Source organism: Somniosus microcephalus, chromosome 2, assembly GCF_052327205.1.
Source record: "Somniosus microcephalus isolate GS21.2 chromosome 2, FLI_Smic_1.0, whole genome shotgun sequence".
Taxonomy (NCBI): Eukaryota; Metazoa; Chordata; class Chondrichthyes; order Squaliformes; family Somniosidae; genus Somniosus; species Somniosus microcephalus.
Window position 1 is genome coordinate 157,346,523 of NC_140988.1, and position 19,548 is coordinate 157,366,070.

General features: G+C 46.4%; 1 protein-coding gene across 4 annotated transcripts in view; it reads right to left on the reverse strand.

The window, feature by feature from the left end:
• The window catches only part of LOC147123056 (septin-11), a 59,500-nt gene that overhangs the window by 16,188 nt on the left and 23,764 nt on the right, over positions 1-19,548 (reverse strand). For 3 of the 4 annotated variants that reach the window (XR_015073239.1, XM_085964626.1, XM_085964608.1), the window contains exons 4-6: positions 9,211-9,379; positions 8,009-8,141; positions 3,919-4,103 (exon numbers count right to left, since the gene is read on the reverse strand). Coding sequence is in view for 3 of the 4 variants with exons in the window: in XM_085964626.1 (XP_085820752.1) it covers positions 3,919-4,103; positions 8,009-8,141; positions 9,211-9,379 (487 nt within the window). In the remaining variant the exon portion in view is untranslated. Of the gene's footprint in view, positions 1-2,012; positions 2,120-3,918; positions 4,104-8,008; positions 8,142-9,210; positions 9,380-19,548 lie in introns of those variants that run through there. The other variant, XM_085964617.1, reaches the window with a different exon arrangement.

Sequence of the window (19,548 nt, forward strand, 5' to 3'; positions counted from 1 at the left end):
GTAGAATTGTAGAAATATAGCCCAGTGGTACGGCATAGGTTTGTGCATGTACATAATAAGTTCACAATTTAATTCTAATAGCAAGTCAGCCAAGGCCACTCCTGTATATGTTTAAACACAGAAACTCTATGGCACACTGGTGCAGTAATGTATAGTGTCATGTACATAGATACATAGATACATAGAAGATAGGAGCAGGAGTAGGCCATTCGGCCCTTCGTGCCTGCTCCGCCATTCGATGAGATCATGGCTGATCCTTTAATTCAGTATCCCGTCCCCGCCTTCTCTCCGTAACCCTTAACCCCTTTTGCCCGTAGAAATATATCTAATTCCCTCTTAAATATATTTAATGAGCTGGCGTACACTGCCCTCTGTGGCAATGAGTTCCACAGGTTCACCACTCTCTGAGTGAAGAAATTCCCCCTCATCTCTGTCCTAAATGGTTTAGCCCTTATCCTTAAATTATGTCCTCTAGTTCTGTTCTCACCCGCCAAGGGAAACATTCCTTCTGCATCCAGTCTGTCTAGACCTGTCAGAATTTTATACACTTCTATGAGGTCCCCTCTCAATCTTCTAAACTCCAGTGTGTACATCCCTAAACTACATAGTCTCTCCTCATAGGTCATTCCCGCCATTCCTGGTATCAGCCTGGTGAATCGCCGCTGCACCCCCTCCATGGCAAGAACATCCTTCCTCAGATGAGGCGACCAAAACTGTACACAGTACTCGAGGTGTGGTCTCACCAGTGCCCTGTACAGCTGCAGCAAGGTATCCCTGTTCCTGTATTCTAACCCTTTTGCTATGAAGGCCAGCATACCGTTTGCCTTCTTGACCGCCTGTTGCACCTGCATGCTCGCCTTCAGTGACTGGTGTACAAGAACACCCAGGTCTCTCTGTACTTCCCCCTCTCCCAATCTATTGCCATTTAAATAATAATTTGCCCTCCCGTTCCTGCACCCAAGGTGGATAACTTCGCACTTGTCCACATTATAGTGCATCTGCCATTTATCCGCCCAATCGCCCAGTCTGTCCAAATCGCTCTGGAGCTTCCTGGTCTCTTCCTCTGAGCCCACCCCCCCTCCTAGTTTAGTGTCGTCTGCAAATTTGGAAATGCTGCATCCGACTCCCTGATCCAGGTCATTAATGTAAATTGTGAACAGCTGGGGGCCCAGGACAGATCCCTGTGGTACCCCACTTGTTACTGCCTGCCATTCAGAAAATGAGCCGTTTATTCCAACTCTCTGTTTTCTATCTGACAGCCAGTTCCCTATCCACGCCAAAACTTTCCCCTTTATCCCATGAGCCTCAATTTTCCATGCTAATCTTTTATGTGGGACCTTATCGAAGGCCTTTTGGAAGTCCAGGTACACCACATCTACTGGCTCTCCCCCATCTATTCTACCAGTTACTCCCTCAAAAAATTCCAATAGATTAGTCAAGCACGATTTACCCTTTGTAAATCCATGTTGACTCTGTCCTATCCTGTCCCCATTTGCTAAGTGCTCCGCTATTTCATCCTTAATGATGGACTCCAGCATTTTGCCCACAACTGATGTAAGGCTTACAGGTCTGTAATTACCTGCTTTTTCCCTACCCCCCTTTTTGAATAGTGGGGTAACGTTAGCTACCCTCCAATCCATCGGCACTGTTCCCGAGTCTAATGAATTCTGAAAAATCATCCTTAGTGCATCCGCTATCTCTAGGGCCACCTCCTTCAGTACCCTAGGATGCATGTTATCAGGCCCTGGGGATTTGTCCACCTTCAATCCCTTTAGCTTCCTTAACACCATATCCTTAGAGATATTGATTTGCGTCAGTTCCTCCTTTGCCAATGTCCCTATTTTTCCCGATATCCCAGGGAGGTTTTTTGTGTCTTCCTTCGTAAAGACTGACCCAAAGTATGCATTTAGTTGATCTGCCATTTCCTTATTTCCCATTATATATTCTGGTAGATCTGATTCCCTCACTCAAGTTCTAAATGTTAGCCACATTGCTTTGGGGTGACACCAAGCAGAGGAAAGATGTGGGAAAAGTTGTACCTGGCCGTTAACGTGCGTCTCCTGATGGCTAGTACAGTACAGAGCAGCTATGGCAGCAGCTAAGATCATTCACCTATCAACTTTGCTCAGGTGAACAGATGGTCCATTTAGAGAAGGGGGGAAACAGAAAAAAGAGAGTAAATATGTTTTGTAATAGAAAGTAATTGTAGAAATATACCAAGCCAAATAGTGCTTAATGGATTAAAACTTGTAGAAGTTCAATGGTACTAACTGGTCATTGTAAAAATCATTCACCAATTCAGGAATGGGCAAAAACTTAGTTTTGATAACTAGATAATTTTGCACCATCTTAATGACTGTTGGGCTCCCCACTCCCTGTGCCTACCATTTACTTAACTGGTTTATAACTTCTATTAATCCAGTTGTGCTCAAATGTGTCGATTACTAGACACAGTGGGGTAGATCATAGCGGGGTGTCAGCTGTGGCTCAGTCGGTAGCACTCTCACTTCTGAGTCAGAAGTTTGTGGGTTCATGTCCCACTCTAGAGACTTGAGTACATAAATCTGGGCTGATACTCTAGTGCAGTACTGAGGGAGTGCTGACACTGTCAGAGGTGCCACCTTTCAGATGAGATGTTAAACTGAGGCCCTATCTGCTCTCTCAGATGGACATAAAAGATCCCATGGCACTATTTCAAAGAGGAGCAGGGGAGTTATCCCTGGTGTCCTGGCCAAGATTTATCCCTCAATCAATATCACTAAAACAGATTATTTGGCCATTATCATATTGCTGTTTGTGGGAGCTTGCGGTGCGCAAATTGGCTGCCGCGTTTCCTACATTACAACAGTGACTACACTTCAAAAAGTACTTCACTAGCTGTAAAGCGCTTTGGGACGTCCGGTGGTCGTGTAAGGTGCTATTATAAATGTAAGTCTTTCTTTCTTTACTTTGTGCGATAGTATAAAACGGGTGATAGCAAAGCGGCAGCCTGTTTTACAATAGAATTTGAAATCAATAGAAATAAAAATCAGTGAAGGTGTAAAACAGGCTGATGACTTGCTATCACCCGATATACACTAGCACACAAAGTCAAGATCTACCCTCGTATGTGGGAACTCAAACATGAATATATACAGCAAGACACTCTTTACACCTAGTCAGCTTCACCTCATTTTTGACCTACAAAGTATTTAGATAATTTTCCTATAATCTTATTTTATAGCCAATTGCAGAAAGAATATCTGATAAACTGGCAGTAGTGATATCACAAAAAGAGTACAATACTCTTCTGAAAACGCCCATCAGCACTGAACAGAGACTGTGGAAACCAACCCAAGAAACCATGGAATGGTACAAGACAAACATTCTAAAATCTCATACACACTATTCATGTAAGGGAATACAAATTAATTAAAGACTACATTTTAGAAATGCTTAAACTTAATTCTCAGTTATTAAGAGGCGCCTAAACTCTTAGGTGCCAGGATGCAGAGATCCACAGTTCAATCATTGCTGTGAGTTCACCAACTCTCCAGCTCTTGTTACATTAAGATGCTCTACTTTTGCCATTTAAACAGAAGCTCTTATACAAGAATAAAGTTCAAGCAATCCATAGAGGCATTTGTGGGTAATCTGGCCTGCTTCTCATCTTACAAGATATAGTGAAACAACAGAGTATTTCTCTGATAGTGTGCTTGTGTGTATAGGAGACCTACCTGGTAGCAAGTGTTAACACAAATATCTCATGAATAAGCATTACTATTTCTAGCCATTTGATACCAAAACTTTGCTTTGCCCACCCCCCCCACCCCCCACCGCTTCCTCTTGAACATTAAAATCAGATTAGGAGATCTCCGTTGTAAGATGTAAACATGAAACAAAAGAACAGCATTATAAATACACCACGAACTGACGTACTTTTTCTTATCCTTATCCTTCTTGGTTGTCTGGGAAGCTTGCTGAGCCTGTGACTGAAGAAGCTGAGTTGCTGCTTTCCTCTTGTTGAATGCATTCATTTCATCCTCTAGATCCTTCTTCTTATCCTCAAGTTTTTTCTTCTCATCTTGGTGAGTCTTCTTCAGGTGATCAAACTTCTCATGAAGCTGTGAAGACACATTATACCATGTAGTTCAAAGACAGATCTGACTCACATGTACAGCCAAGTGAATGAACATCCATGACAAGGAAAGCAGCACGATGCATAAACAAACACAAGAGTGTAGTGTGTAGTGTAGTGTAGACTAGCAACCCAGACATCGTGAATTCACATCTCACCATGGCAACTTGTGGAACCAAAGTCAATAAATCCAGTAAATTGTGGGCTACCACCAGAAAAAAAATTGACCATAAAAACTGCCAGATTGTCGATAAAAGCCCAAGTGGATTACTTCTGTCCTTAAGGGAAGGAAACCTGCCACCCCTACCTGATCTGGCCTATACATGGCTCCAGTCCCACACTGTGTGGCTGACTTTTAGTTCCCTCTGAGCTCATGGCAACGAAGGATGGTTAGTAAATGTAGTCTTGCCAGAATCGCCCATATTCCAAGTTTTTTAAAATAAAAGTCACCAGCTATTATAAAAGTTTTTTTTTTTTTTTTTAAACTCGGTTTTCTCCCTTTCTCTCCTGAAGGAGGCATTTTGTGCTAAAGTATGATTTCATAGGCACCAGCACTCCTCTGGTACCTCACCCAAGTGGTCATTCTTTGTGTTTAAACTAGCCTGCAGGTTATATGACTTTGAAGGAAGAGGCATCACATTTGAAGTATGTTTTGTCCACACATGCAATTTCTAGCAGGAGATATTGGATACTCTCAGGAGCAGGGACTTAGTTGCAGTGTCCCCCCACAGCCCCAGTTAAACTTGGGTAATAGCACAGATCAGGTACTTTGCTGACCTCTGTACCCGGTAGTATAAGATCCACTGAGCCATGTTTTTGCTTAAAATTTGCTATTAAAGTACATTAATAGATTCAGATCATTCAAGTCACTGTAATTTGATGCTTGATAACAATTTCCTCATTGTTAAGCCAGATATCAAGCTCCTCTAAAAACATCTTCCAGTTATCCACATCTATTAAACTTTGGCACTATATTAAAAATGCTGAGCGGGTCGCAAATTTGCATTTCAAATATATTGAAAACTCCTACGCTAGGTTTTGTCCATCGAAAAACCTATTTAAAAAGTATTTTAGCTGTGATGGGATAGGACTTTTCAATGTTATACGTCATGTAACGTTAGCTACTAAAACAATACCTGCTATAGCATACTAAGAGGGAAAAATTCGGTATTGCCCCATTTGGGGCGCTATTATTGGCGGAGCGCAAAGTTTAGCGCCTGGTGCTAATTATCGCCTCAGACAGCAAACTTGGCTTTTATCACCCCTGGAGGTGATTGGAGCGCTAAATCAGGCACTACACACCTCTCAAGGCACTAAGGCCGAGGAGCAAGGCACTACCTCACAGTGCTGGCGAAGCTCATGTGATTTCAGTCAGCAATGGAACAGACACACTGGCACCGTCCAATTCTTAAAGGGGAGTTCTGACAAATGGTCATCGACCTGAAACGTTAAATCTGTTTCTCTCTTCACAGATACTGCTTGACCTGCTGAGTTTCTCCTGCATTTTCTGTTTTTATCTTAAAGGGGAGGGTTGATCTTGCTCTCCATCCACATCCTGCTCATTGCAGCCTTGAATCTCGGCCTGAATCTCAGCCTGGAGCGACCTGTACATCAAATCTGCTGGAAAGAACAATGGAGAGAACCAAGGGAACAGCTCAGAGTGCAGACCCCATAGTCTCTTCTAAATCGATACAAGGAAGGGCAAATCAAAACCAACCTGCAAAGTGCTGCTCAGTACCCAAAACTCCTTTACACAGCATTGAATCTCTCCAGAAGTCTCTCTTTCTCTCTCAGAACGCATGGTGCAAAAATGTCACGGACAAAAAAAGGCAGGAAGTGGTCGCCTTTAAATAGCGCTCCCCTAGTCCCTTTCTGACAGCATAACGCTCCCCTCAACCTGTCGTTGCTAGCGGCAGGCGGTAAGGCAGGGGGCGCCACTCAATTTCAGGTCCGGGGCGCTAACGGGGCGTTGCGCACTCGACTGACGTCACGATCTGCCGGCGCAGGAGATCGTGGCGGTAGTGTTTAGCGCCGCCGCAAAATGTCTAGTTAATTTTGCGAGCGGTGCAAACATCGCTGCGCCCGGGCGCTAGTTGCTTTGCGCCCCACTTGGCACCCTCTTAAGGTGCTAACGGGAGGCGCAACCAGCTGAATTTTTCCCCCAGTGTGTTTATGACAAAAAAGCCTGGTTGGGTCTGGCCACTGTGCGTTGCTGTGAAGCAGCCCAAGTCACTAGGATTTCACTGTCACCCATCAGGCATGTAATGTAAAGTAAAAGGAGGAATGGTAACATGTAAATTTTAATTAAAAAAAAATAATAATTTGCACTCTCAACTTTTCTAGAGCTCCCGCCACTGGCAGCCTTTCCACTCGTTCCCCCACTTTGGATCATTTGCCGGGCCATCTCCTATCCCCACCCACTCCCAAACATAGAAACATAGAAGATAGGAGCAGGAGTAGGCCATTCGGCCCCTCGAGCCTGCTCCACCATTCAATGCGATCATGGCTGATCATCCAAATTCAGTACCTTGTCCCTGCTTTCTCCCCATAACCCTTGATCCCTTTAGCCTTGAGAAATATATCCAACTCCTTCTTGAATATATTTAATGAATTGGCCTCCACTGCCTTCTGTGGTAGAGAATTCCACAGGTTCACCACTCTCTGGGTGAAGAAATTCCTCCTCATTTCTGTCCTAAATGGCTTACCCCTTATCCTTAGACTGTGACCCCTGGTTCTGGACTCCCCCACCATCGGGAACATCCTTCCTGCATCTAGTCTGTCCAGTCCTGTCAGAATTTTAAAAGTTTCAAATGAGATCCCCTCTCATTCTTCGAAACTCCAGCTAGTACAAGCCCAATCGACCCAATCTCTCCTCATACGTCATTCCTGCCATCCCAGGTATCAGCCTGGTGAATCTTCGCTGAACTCCTTCCATGGCAACAACATCCTTCCTCAGATAAGGCGACCAAGACTGCACACAATACTCAAGATGTGGTCTCACCAAGGCCTTGTACAACTGCAGCAAGACATCCTTGTTCCTGTACTCAAACCCTCTCGCTACGAAGGCCAACATACCATTTGCCTTCTTAACCGCCTGCTGCACCTGGCCTATGCTTTGTCTGCTCATACCTTGAGCCCACTGCACCTCACTACCACCACCCAGTCACCGTCCCTAACCTTCAGAAGCCCTGCTGGCGAATGAATGGGCCATCATTCCTCGTCCCACAATTCCCTGGCCTTTTTGCATCGCCACTGGGTGAGAGGCCAGCTCCGGTTCTCTGGTCAGTATGACATTCAGCTGACATTCCCCCAGAGACAAACTGCAACCCTCCTCTCAACTGAAATGGCCCAAGTACAGCATGCCAAATTGTCTCCCATCCCCACAGGGCAATATTTTGTCCTCAAGTACCCATCCCCACAAGGAAATGCCCATAGATACCCCCACAACCCTATTAAGCAACATTTTGCTCTTTGTCCTCCGCTCTGTCTCCCCCTCTTGTCCTCTCTCCCTCTTCCCTGTCCTCTCTCCCTCTTCCCCAGCCACCCTCCTCTCCCCTCCCCCGTCCCACCTCATCTTCCGACCGACTCCTGCTTCCACCTCCTCTCCTTCTCTCTCCCTCTCCCCTATCTGCCTTCTTCCCCCCGACTTTGACGCTGCTTGACCTCAATAGTGCCCTTGATGCGACTCCAGTGTTTAACACCACAGAAGATCAACTAGTTTCCAATAAAATTCACGGTCTTAAGATAATATGCCCTTGTTTTTCTAGTTCACTCCCATTAGTTCTTCCTAAGTGCCTCTCCTTCAGACAAACTCCTGCAGATTGGTGACTGAGCCAGTGGCATCTGCAATACCCAACATCATTAATGTGCAATTCAGTGGAAGTACAGTACCTCTTTCTCAGCCTCTTTCAGCTCAGACTCCTTCACTTTCACCCTCATGACAAACATCTGTCTCATCTCTTCCTCCTTTTTCTGTAACTCGGTCAAGAATTCATTTCTCTTTGCTTCATAGGTCTCCTGCAGACTATAAGGCAAACACATGAGATTAGAACAGTCTCAATTGCACTTCTATGTAACATACTACAAATGTGCACATATGTTTTTCAAGGAAAACTTGGCTCGGTCCCATATTTGCAGTTAAAATATAGCTTTTATCCATTATAAATATAAAAAGAGCCTTTGTAACAAAATGTAATGATACATGCCAGAATTTTTTTAATAAATTGAAGGAATGTATTTGAATTGATATCAAAAAAATTATCAAATGGGTGTTGCAAATATCTATAGTACAAAAGTAAAAGATTCTTGATTATACTCATAATACAACTGATAGAAACAGTTTTGGGATGGAGATAATTTCAAGACACAATGGGGCCTTGCGAGCTTCCAGACTTCTGGCTGCACTGCTCCTTTCGGGCCCCTCAAGCACCAATCCCACCCAGAGTTAAAATTGACCTCATTGAATTAAAATATATACTTAAAAAGGTTTTTGCTTCTGTTTATTTTCCATATTTTCTCCACCTCTCCAGTATATACCGACTTGTGCTGGGATATAGCACTAAAGGCACCGATAGCCTGCCAATATTTCACAGCTCCAGAATGTAAGTTTTAATAGGCTATTTAACTGTGGAGAGCACCGCTGTTGAATGCGATCATGTATTCGTCCAATGTCCACACACAATTACTGGGAGCAAGTGTAACTGGATAGGATCCGAATCAGGAATCAATTGTCCCCCTCTCTAGCATAGGGATACTGAAGCCACTGTACTGTCTCCAACATTGTGGCTTCTGAATTCACTGAATATAGCACAGTCCATAGATTCAACCTGGGACCTTCCAGGTCTATATGGCTCAATATCACACCAATATCTGACCAGTCAGACAAGCCTTAAGGTTTTCTTTTTCAGAAATACAATTTTTCAAATTCACCACAATAACTTTTACTTAAAATTCTTCTCTTTCACTGTGGATTTGTACAGTATAATGTATTCTGATTTTTTAAAAGAACTAAGATCAATGCTTTGCTATAAATCTACATAACGTCACCCTCGCTGAAGCATCAAACCTTAATAACTTTAAATCTAGTTCTGTACCTGAATGGTTTGCTGTCTGGATCCGTGTCTTTAAATCCCATTTCCTCCAGCTTACATCGTCTGTATAGTTCATAATGACGTGCATGTGTCTGCTCCCTCAGATCCTCCATATTTACTCGAATCAGCATTTCGCGAAGCTTTACAAAGTCACAGTGGTTTTCATTTTCCACTATAAAGTTGTTCATTTTCCCCCAAAAGGAACAAAGAGGAGAAAAGAAGATATTTGATTTGGCAGCAACCACGTTCTCTAAAACAAAGTCTGAAGCATGTAATTTCTTCAAGTTCCTTAATGTTTCCATAAACCAATGATGACAGGCTGTGAGGCACTTTTAGATTACACTTGTATTGTATTTTATCAAAACTTTACGGTACTGGTCCACTGGCTTCGGGGAGGTGTTGTGTGGGTGGGGGGTGGGGTCGCGGGACCGAAGAGCATTACAACATTTAAAAAACTGCACATTAAAGATGGTGTACATGTAACTGAGGGGACCAGGTCTCAAATTACACTAGGTAATTTCTGGGGTGCTATTTTTCCAATACATTTGCTACATTCTACAAAAGAAATCATACATAATTTAGCAATCTAGAGTAAAAATACTTAATTGGAGGAAGGCCAATTTCAGTGGGTTGAGAATGGATCTGGCCCGGGTAAATTGGAATCAAAGATTGGCAGGCAAAACTGTAATCGAACAATGGGCTGCTGTTAAAGAGGAGATGGTTCGGGTACAGCCGAGGTACATTCCCACGAGGGTGAAAGGTAAGGCAACCAAAGCTAGAGCTCCCTGGATGACGAAAGAGATAGAGAGTAAGATGAAGCAGAAAAAGGGGGCATATGACAGATATCAGGTTGAGAATACAAGTGAGAACCAGGCTGAATATAGAACGTTCAGAGGGGAAGTGAAAAAGGAAATAAGAGGGGCAAAGAGAGAGTATGAGAATGGATTGGCAACCAACATAAAAGGGAATCCAAATGTCTTCTATAGGCATATAAATAGTAAACGGGTAGTAAGAGGAGGGGTGGAGCCGATTAGGGACCAAAATGGAGACCTACACATGAAGGCTGAGGTACTAAATGAGTACTTTGCATCGGTCTTTGGCAATGGCAGCATGGATACGAAATTGGCTAAGTGACAGGAAACAGAGAGTAATGGTGAATGGTTGTTTTTCAGACTGGAGGAAGATATACAGTGGTGTTCACCAGGGGTCGGTACTAGGACCACTGCTTTTCTTAATACATATTAATGACTTGGACTTGGGGGTACAGGGTACAATTTCAAAATTTGCAGATGACACAAAGCTTAGAACTATAGAAACGTAGAACATCTTAGACTGGGTATTATGTAATGAGAAAGGATTAATTAGCAATCTTGTTGTGCGAGGCCCCTTGGGTCGGAGCGATCATAATATGATAGAATTCTTCATTAAGATGGAGAGTGAAATAGTTGACTCAGAGACTAGGGTCCTGAATTTAAATAAAGGAGACTACGATGGTATGAGGTGCGAGTTGGGTAGGATTGATTGGGGAATGTCACTCAATGGGCAATGGCAAACATTCAAAGATCGCATGGATGAACTACAGAATTTGTTCATCCCAGTTTGGCATAAAAATAAAACAAAAAAGGTGACTCAACCGTGGCTAACAAGGGAAATTAGGGATAGCAGAAGATCCAAGGAGAGGACAGATAAATTGGCCAGAAAAAGCAGTAAACCTGAGAATTGGGAGTAGTTTAGGATCCAACAAAGGAGGACAAAGGGATTAATGAAGAGGGGGGAAATAGAGTATGAGAGTAAGCTTGCAGGGAATATAAAAACTGACTGTAAAAGCTTTTATAGCTATGTGAAGAGAAAAAGATTGGTGAAGTCAAGCGTAGGTCCCTTGCAGTCAGAATCAGGGGAATTTATAACGGGGAACAAAGAAATGGCAGACCAATTAAATACATACTTTGGTTCTGTCTTCACAAAGGGGGACACAAATAACCTCCCAAAGATGTCAGGGAACATAGGGTCTAATGAAAGGGAGGAACTGATAGAAATCAGTATTTGTAGGGAAATGGTGTTAGGGAAATTGATGGTATTGAGAGCCGATAAATCCCCAGGGCCTGATAATCTACACCCTAGGGTACTTAAGGAAGTGGCCCTAGAAATAGTAGATGCATTGCTGGTCATCTTCCAAGATTCGATAGACTCTGGAACAGTACCCATGGATTGGAGGGTAGCTAATGTTACCCCACTGTTCAAAAAGGGTGGTAGAGAGAAAACGGGGAATTACAGACCGGTAAGCCTGACACCGGTAGTGGGGAAAATGCTAGAGTCCATTATAAAGGATGTAATAGCAGAGCACTTGGAAAAAAGTGACCGGATCGGACAAAGTCAACATGGCTTTACAAAAGGTAAATCATGCTTGACTAATCTACTGGAATTTTTTGAGGATGTAACTGGTAAAATAGATAAGGGAGAACCAGTGGATGTGGTCTATTTGGATTTTCAAAAGGCTTTCGATAAGGTCCCGCATAAGAGATTAGCGTGTAAAATTAAGGCACATGGGATTGGGGGCAAGGTATTGACTTGAATAGAGAACTGGTTGGCAGACAGAAAGCAAAGAGTTGGAATAAACGGCTCTTTTTCCGAGTGGCAGGCAGTGACTAGTGGGGTAGCGCAGGGATCGGTCCTTGGACCCCAGCTATTCACAATATATATTAATGATCTGGACGAGGGAACTAGATGTAATATCTCCAAGTTTGCAGACAACACAAAGCTGGGTGGGCGTGTGTGCTGTGAGGAGGATGCTGAGAAACTTCCGTATGATTTGGACAGGTTGGGTGATTGGGCAGAAGCATGTCAGATGCAATATAACGTGGATAAATGCGAGGTTATCCACTTTGGTGTCAAAAACAGGAAGACAGATTATTATCTAAATGGCAAAAGATTGGGAGAAGGGGAAGTGCAACGAGACCTGGGCGTCCTTGTGCACCAGTCGCTGAAAGTAAGCATGCAGGTGCAGCAGGCGGTTAAGAAGGCAAATGGTATGTTGGCCTTAGTAGCGAGAGGGTTTGAGTACAGGAACAAGGATGTCTTGCTGCAGTTGTACAGGGCCTTGGTGAGGCCACATCTTGAGTATTGTGCGCAGTTTTGGTCGCCTTATCTGAGGAAGGATGTTCTTGCCATGGAAGGAGTGCAACGAAGATTCACCAGGCTGATACCTGGGATGGCAGGAATGACGTATGAGGAGAGATTGGGTCGATTGGGCTTGTACTCGCTAGAGTTTAGAAGAATGAGAGGGGATCTCATCGAAATTTATAAAATTCTAACAGGACTAGACAGACTAGATGCTGGAAGGATGTTCCCAATGGTCGGGGAGTCCAGAACCAGGGGTCACAGTCCAAGGATAAGGGGTAAGCCATTTAGGACTGAGATGAGGAGGAATTTCTTCACCCAGAGAGTGGTGAACCTGTGGAATTCTCTGCCAAAAGAAGGCCGTAGAGGCGAATTCATTAAATATATTCAAGAAGGAGTTGGATATATTTCTTAAGGCTAAAGGGATCAAGAGATCGGGAGAGAAGGCAGGAACAGGGTACTGAATTTGGATGATCAGCCATGATCTCATTGAATGGTGGAGCAGGCTTGAGGGGCCGAATGGCCTACTCCTGCTCCTATCTTCTATGTTTCTATAGTGAACAGTGAGCAGGATAGTGATAGACTTCAAGAAGACATAGACAGGCTGGTGAAAAGGGCAGACACGTGGCAGATGAAATTTATTGCAGAAAAGTGCGAAGTGATGCATTCTGGTAGGAAGAATGAGAAGAGGCAATATAAACTCAAGGGTACAATTCTAAAGTGGGTGCAAGAACAGAGAAATCTGGGGGTATATGTGCACAAATCATTGAAGGTGGCAGGACAGGTTGAGAAAGCAGTTAAAAAAGCATACGGGATCCTGGGCTTCATATATAGAGGCACAGGGCTGGATTTTTTCCACTGGGGCAGGTTGGGGTCGTGTAATCCGCTTTTCGTGTTAGCCACCCGATTCTAAAATTGATGTGGGAGAATGAAGCAATTTTAACTTAAGTGGGCAATTGAGTTCCTGCGTGTGGGAACCCATGGCCCAATTAGTTTTTTCAGTCTGAAACTCGCCTCCGATGACATCATCATTGCTGCTGCATTTAAGGTCTGCAAGAAGCCTTGCTTCTTCTGCAGACTGCCAACCTTTTAGCCTTTCATGTTAGAGGGACCTGAAGGCAGAATGACTAGCGAGATACCTAGGTCTGCTCCCAGGTTTGATGACGTTGCCCTGCAAGCTTTAGTGGAGGGAGCAAGAGCCAATAAAGAGGTGCTCTTCCCTTCTTCAGGGAGGAAGAAGCCTCTCCAGCAGACCAAGGCTCTGTGGATCCAGGTGGCAGAGGAGGTCAACTCATTATCAGTAACCCGCAGAACCTGGCTTCAGTGCAGGAAGAGGTTTCATGACCTTCTGTGCACTGGAAAAGTGAGTATGACTTTCCCATCACCCTCAATCTGATCCCCATTGCCTCTCCTCACCAGCACTCAGCAATTTCTTCCTCCACATCCCACTTGACACTGATATCCATGCATCCTTACCTATTCCCTCTCTATGCTCACATTCACCTAACTATTCGACTATGCAGCCCTCGCACTCCCTATCACCGTGATGCTATGAAAACAACTTACAACACACAGGGAGGGCCCTTGGTCTTGCCACCTCACTCCATCTTTGTCTCCTTCTAAGCATCTATGCTATGGACTCTCTACACTCACTCCACTTGTCTCCCTCATTGCAGGAAAAGAGAGCTCACAATAAGAGGGAAAGAGCGAGGACAGGAAGAGGGCCACCCTCAGTAGCCCAGCTCACCCCCTTGGAGGATGCGGTCCTGGAGATCGTGGGAATGGAGGACGATGCGCAAGTGGGGGACGGACAGACGGGTGCATCACAGCAAGCTGGTGAAAGAATAGTTTTCCATCTCTCTCATTGACATTGCATGAGTCGCTGATAATGATTCTGAAGCGCTAACAGATGGACTTATGATCATCTGCCATATGCAAGTAACCTTGGCATCACATCTCTGACTTTTTCCTTTACTCCCCCACAGGACCATCGACAGCACCCGTCCCCACTAGCCAGGAGGAAGAGCCTGAGCATCCAGACTCCTCCGAGGAAGCTGCAACCTCTGAGGGCGCAGCGTCAGCAGAATTCAGCGCACCCAGCACCAGTGCAGACACTCACACCTCGGTGGGACCTTCGCGAGATAGAGTAGTGTTGTCACCTGGTGTATCACAGCTCACAAGTGAGCATCAGCAGATGGTGGAGACAGGGACAGCAGTGGAGAGTCCTCGTCGGAGGGCGCAGGACTCTGCCAGCTTGGCTCAGCTGCATGTTGACCCTCTGCCTCTGGGTCTATCCATAAGATCAGCGGTGCTGGAACTCCAGGAACAGATGCAGGATTCTCTGGCAGGTTTTGTCTCCAGTGTTGCTGCGAGTGTGGAGCAAATGGAGAAGTCCATTGCGAACATGAGCAGAGCCTTTGTGGAGTCATTGGCGCATGAACGCATCACCATGGAAAGGATGGCAACCTCCATGGAGGTGATAAGTCGCCAGAGTGCAGAAAACATGGCGAGTGTTCCGAATAGAATGACATCTCTGGAGGAGCGATGGTCATCTATTGAACAGAGAAACCAGACCTTCATGGAAGTCCTTCTGAGTAGGACTGCCAGTGCAGATACGTGTCCCCATGGCCCCCCTGATGTGCAACAAGGTGCTCGCAAGCGCCGAGGGGGTCCTGACCCATGAGAGGGAAGTTGGTGGCAGACATCAAGGAAGTGGGGGCTCCTCTCCAAGCGCTCTCACTTCCATGCCACTGCAGAGCCCTCGGTCAGAGCCCCACCAGAGTCCACACCCAACTGAGATCGGCGTCTCAACCGCTGCACAGCCGCAGGAGCAGCAGACTGTTGGCGAGCCCTCACAGGTTCGCAACCCCAGAGGACGCCCGCCAAAGGTGTTGAGACAGGAGCAGCAAGAAAGTGAGCAAGGGGCCTCCACATCTGCTGAAGCCACAGGGGAAGCATCACGTAGGAGCACGCGTAAGAGAAAGATACTGCACAAATAGTCACAAGGGTAGTCACTTGGGTGAAATTTGATGTTTAATGTTAAAAAGCCATCAGATGGTTACTGTAAATAAAAAATCTGATGGTTACTGCTGCAGTTGTGACGTGTGTCATTTCGCAAATGGGACTTCCACATTGAGGGCTTAGGATTACTTGCAATTGTCAGTATGGTGGTCAAATTGTTAGGAATCCGCTGGTTCTTGGCCATTGTTGAAGCTGCAAAGCAAAAGTGCTTGATTGGCTAGGCTAAGCAAATCTGGCCAAGATGAGTGCGTTCCTTGCATCCCAGGCAGCAATGTTCTCACGTACTGCTGCCGCTGGTTGATGGGCCTCTGCAAGTTGTTCATTTTCGCTCTCCTCCTCCACTTCCTCCTCCACCTCCTCTTCCTCATCTGAGGAGGATATGTGAGGAGCCACTTGGTCCTCAGGAATCTGCAAGCCATGACGCTGTGCCATGTTGTGAAGTGCACAGCAAACAACGACGATTCTGGAGACCCTGGCGCTCCTGCTGTTCAAATCAAAATCAAATCAACTTTTATTGTCATTGTTAGTGCACAAGTGCAGTACAACGAAATGTAGGCTTGCGGCTCCCGAGAGTGTACAATTTGGATTAGGACACTTAAACATTTCAACATACATTTGTACATATATATTAGCATAAATATGACCATAATAAAGTGCATCGGCAGATGTGCAAGCTTTAGTGTTTATTTGTGGAGTTCAGTAGGATGACAGCCCTGGGAAAGAAGCTGTTCCTAAATCTGGTCGTACGGGTGCGAATGCATCTGTAGCGTCTTCCAGATGGTAGGAGGGCGAACAGACTGTGGCTGGGGTGGGTAGGGTCTTTGATGATGGACCGTGCCCTCCGTAGGCAGCGTTTCTGATATATATGTTCTATGGTCGGTAGCCGGGTGCCGGTAATGCGTTGGGCAGTTTTGACTACCCGCTGCAGGGCTTTCCGGTCATGGGAGCTACAGCTGCCGTACCATACCGTGATACAGTTTGTCAGGATGCTCTCTATAGTGCAGCGGTAGAAGTTAGAGAGGATCGGGGGTGACAGATTACATCCCTTCAGCCTCCTCAAGAAATATAGGCGCTGCTGGGCCTTCTTCACCAGAGAGGAGGTGTTGAGGGACCAGGAGAGGTCTTCCGTGATGTGGACTCCGAGGAACTTAAAGCTGGCCACCCTTTCCACTTCCGCCCCATTGATGTGGATGGGGGTGTGACTTCCGCCTTTGGACTTCCTGAAGTCCACGATTATTTCCTTTGTTTTCTTGGTGTTAAGGGCCAGGTTGTTGTCGGGGCACCACTTCACGAGATGCTGGACCTCCTCCCTGTAGGCTGACTCATTGTTGTTGGTGATCTGGCCTACTACCGTGGTGTCATCTGCGAACTTGATGATGGTGTTGGAACCATTAACAGCCACACAGTCGTGGGTGAAGAGGGAGTAAAGGAGGGGGCTCAGCACACATCCTTGTGGGGCCCCCGTGTTCAGGGTCGGGGGGGGGGGGGGGTGGAGGTGTGGTTACCTAATTTGACAGACTGGGGTCTGTTTGTTAGGAAGTCAAGGGTCCAGTTGCAGAGGGAAGTGTTCAGGCCAAGAGTTTGGAGTTTGGTGGCCAGCTTGTTGGGGACGATAGTGTTGAATGCTGAGCTGTAGTCTATAAACAACATTCTGATGTAGGTCTCCTTACCATCTAGGTGATTCAGTGCCGAGTGTAGAGCAATTGTGATTGCATCCTCCGTTGATCTATTTGCCCGATAGGCAAACTGGTGTTGGTCAAGGGAGGCAGGAACACTGGCTTTGATGTGGGCTAAGACCAGTCTCTCGAAACACTTCATGATGATGGGTGTGAGTGCGACAGGTCGATAGTCGTTCAGACACGTCACAGCCGCTTGTTTAGGCACAGGAATGATGGTGGCGGTCTTGAAGCATGTAGGGACTACTGCCTGGGCCAATGACAGGTTGAAGATGGCGGTGAAGACATCAGCCAGCTGATCAGCACATTCCTTGAGTACCCGTCCAGGGATGCTATCCGGTCCAGTAGCCTTTCGTGTGTTCACTCTGCGTAGAGCACCCCTTACGTCGGAGGTCGACAGAGTGAGCACCTGGTCTTCTGGGGGTGGCAAGGCTTTGGTAGCCGGCTCCTTGTTGTCCCTGTCGAAGCGAGCGTAGGAGTTGTTAAACGCCTCCGGAAGGGAGGCGTCGCTGACCGGGGGACTGGTGTTTTTGCCCTTGTAGTCAGTGATCGACTGGATGCCTTGCCACATGCGCCGGGGGTCCGAGTTGTTGCGGAAGTGATCCTCTATCCGCAGTGTCTGTTTCCATTTGGCAGTCCTGATACCCTTTTTTAGGTTGGTCCTAGCTGCTCTGTAAGCCGCCGCGTCGCCAGATTTGAATGCTGCGTCGCGTGCTTTCAACAGTGAGCGGACCTCTCCGTTCATCCAGGGTTTCTGGTTGGGGTATGACCTGATATTTTTGTGGGTCGTGACGACCTCGACACAGCTGTTGATGTAAATAGCACTGTGGATGCGTATTCCTCGATGTCATTGTGGGCAAACATGCCCCAATCAGTGCGTTCGAAGCAATCCTGAAGCTCCGATACTGCCCCCTCTGGCCATACTTTCACTGCTCTCATTGATGTTCTCTCTCTTTTGATGAGCGGTTTGTATGCCGGGGCTAGAAACAGGGAGAGGTGGTCAGACTTCCCAAGGTGGGGGCAGGGAATGGCCTTGTAAGCGTCTACAATGTTCGTGTAGACTTGATCCAGTGTGTTCTCCCCTCTTGTGGGGCAGGAGACATTCTGGTGGAATTTCGGTAGTACAGTTTTTAGGTTTGTGTGATTGAAGTCCCCCGCGACGATAAAAGCTCCGTCTGGGTGCGCAGTTTGTTGTTCGCTGATGGCCCTGTAGAGGTCCTTCAGTGCTAGTTTGGCATTAGCGTGTGGTGGGATGTAGACCGCAGTGATGATAACATTCGTGAATTCCCGAGGCAGTTAGAAGGGTCTGCACCTTACCATGAGGAATTCCAAATCAGCCGAGCAGGATCTATCAATTATATCACTGTTGGTGCACCAGGCATTGTTGGTGTAAATGCACAAACCGCCTCCCTTGCTCTTACCGGAGTCTGCAGTTCTGTCGGCGCGGAAGACCGTGCGTCCTTCTAATTGTATGGTGGTGTCAGGGATGCCATTGTTCAGCCAGGTTTCTGTGAAGATCATGGCGCAGCATTCCTTTGTCCTTTTCTGTGTGGTGAGATCCAGTTTGATCTCATCCATTTTGTTCTCCAGTGACCTGACGTTGGCCAGGAAAATACTTGGGAGGGAGGGTTTGTGTGGGGCCCTCTTCAGCCTGTTTTGGATCCCTGCTCTCTTACCCCGCTTCTGCTTGCGTTCCCTGCGCGGTCTGCGCTGACTTCCGGCTGGGGGAGGACGCCACGCTGGTCCCGGGGGTCGGGCGATGTCGGGAGGCAGATCGATGTCGCCGAATTTGAGCTTCACACAGTCGGCCCCGATGTCTAGGAGCGTCTGCCGGCTGTACAGTAGGTCAGCCTTTAATTCCCGGATCAGCAGAGTCCAGAAGAGACTCAGGAGGAGGGTGAAACCGTTCAGTCTCGGGAGAGACAAAGCCGCTGCGTCCGTGCGCGCCGCCATTTTGTACACATGCTGTTGCTGCTGATGTTGGTGCTGCTGTTGTTCCTGGTTCTGCTGGTGCCGCGGCTGGTCTTCGTCCTCATCTGATGTCCAGAAGGGAAGGAAATAAATGGCTCCCATGCTTCTGGTATATGCCTCTGCTGAGGAAGCGCTCAGTCAAGGTGGTGAGAGGGGTTTCCCAGGAGGTCACACTGAAGATGGATGTCAGGCTCCAAACTTCCACAGCTGTGGTTATGCCTTCGAAAAGTTCCCCCAGACCTGAGACAACAAAGTCCTGCCACCTGCAAATGATGGCTGATCAAATATCCTATTTAATGGTGGAGCTGCAGCTAATAGTCAGCAATCCAATTGTGCTCCCGCCAGGTTTCAACGTCGTGTTTCAGAGCAGGCGTGCTTCACGTGGGAAAAGAGTTAAAATCACAAAGGCCTTTCAAAATGGGATAAGAGGCAATTTAGTGCTTGTTAAGGGCCTATCCCGCCTCTTGGAGGCGGAACGGTACAGGAGCAGTAAACACGATTTCTTGAAAATTGCTTGGAGGCGGGGTTGGGCTGCCCACCACTTTTTGCAATTTTA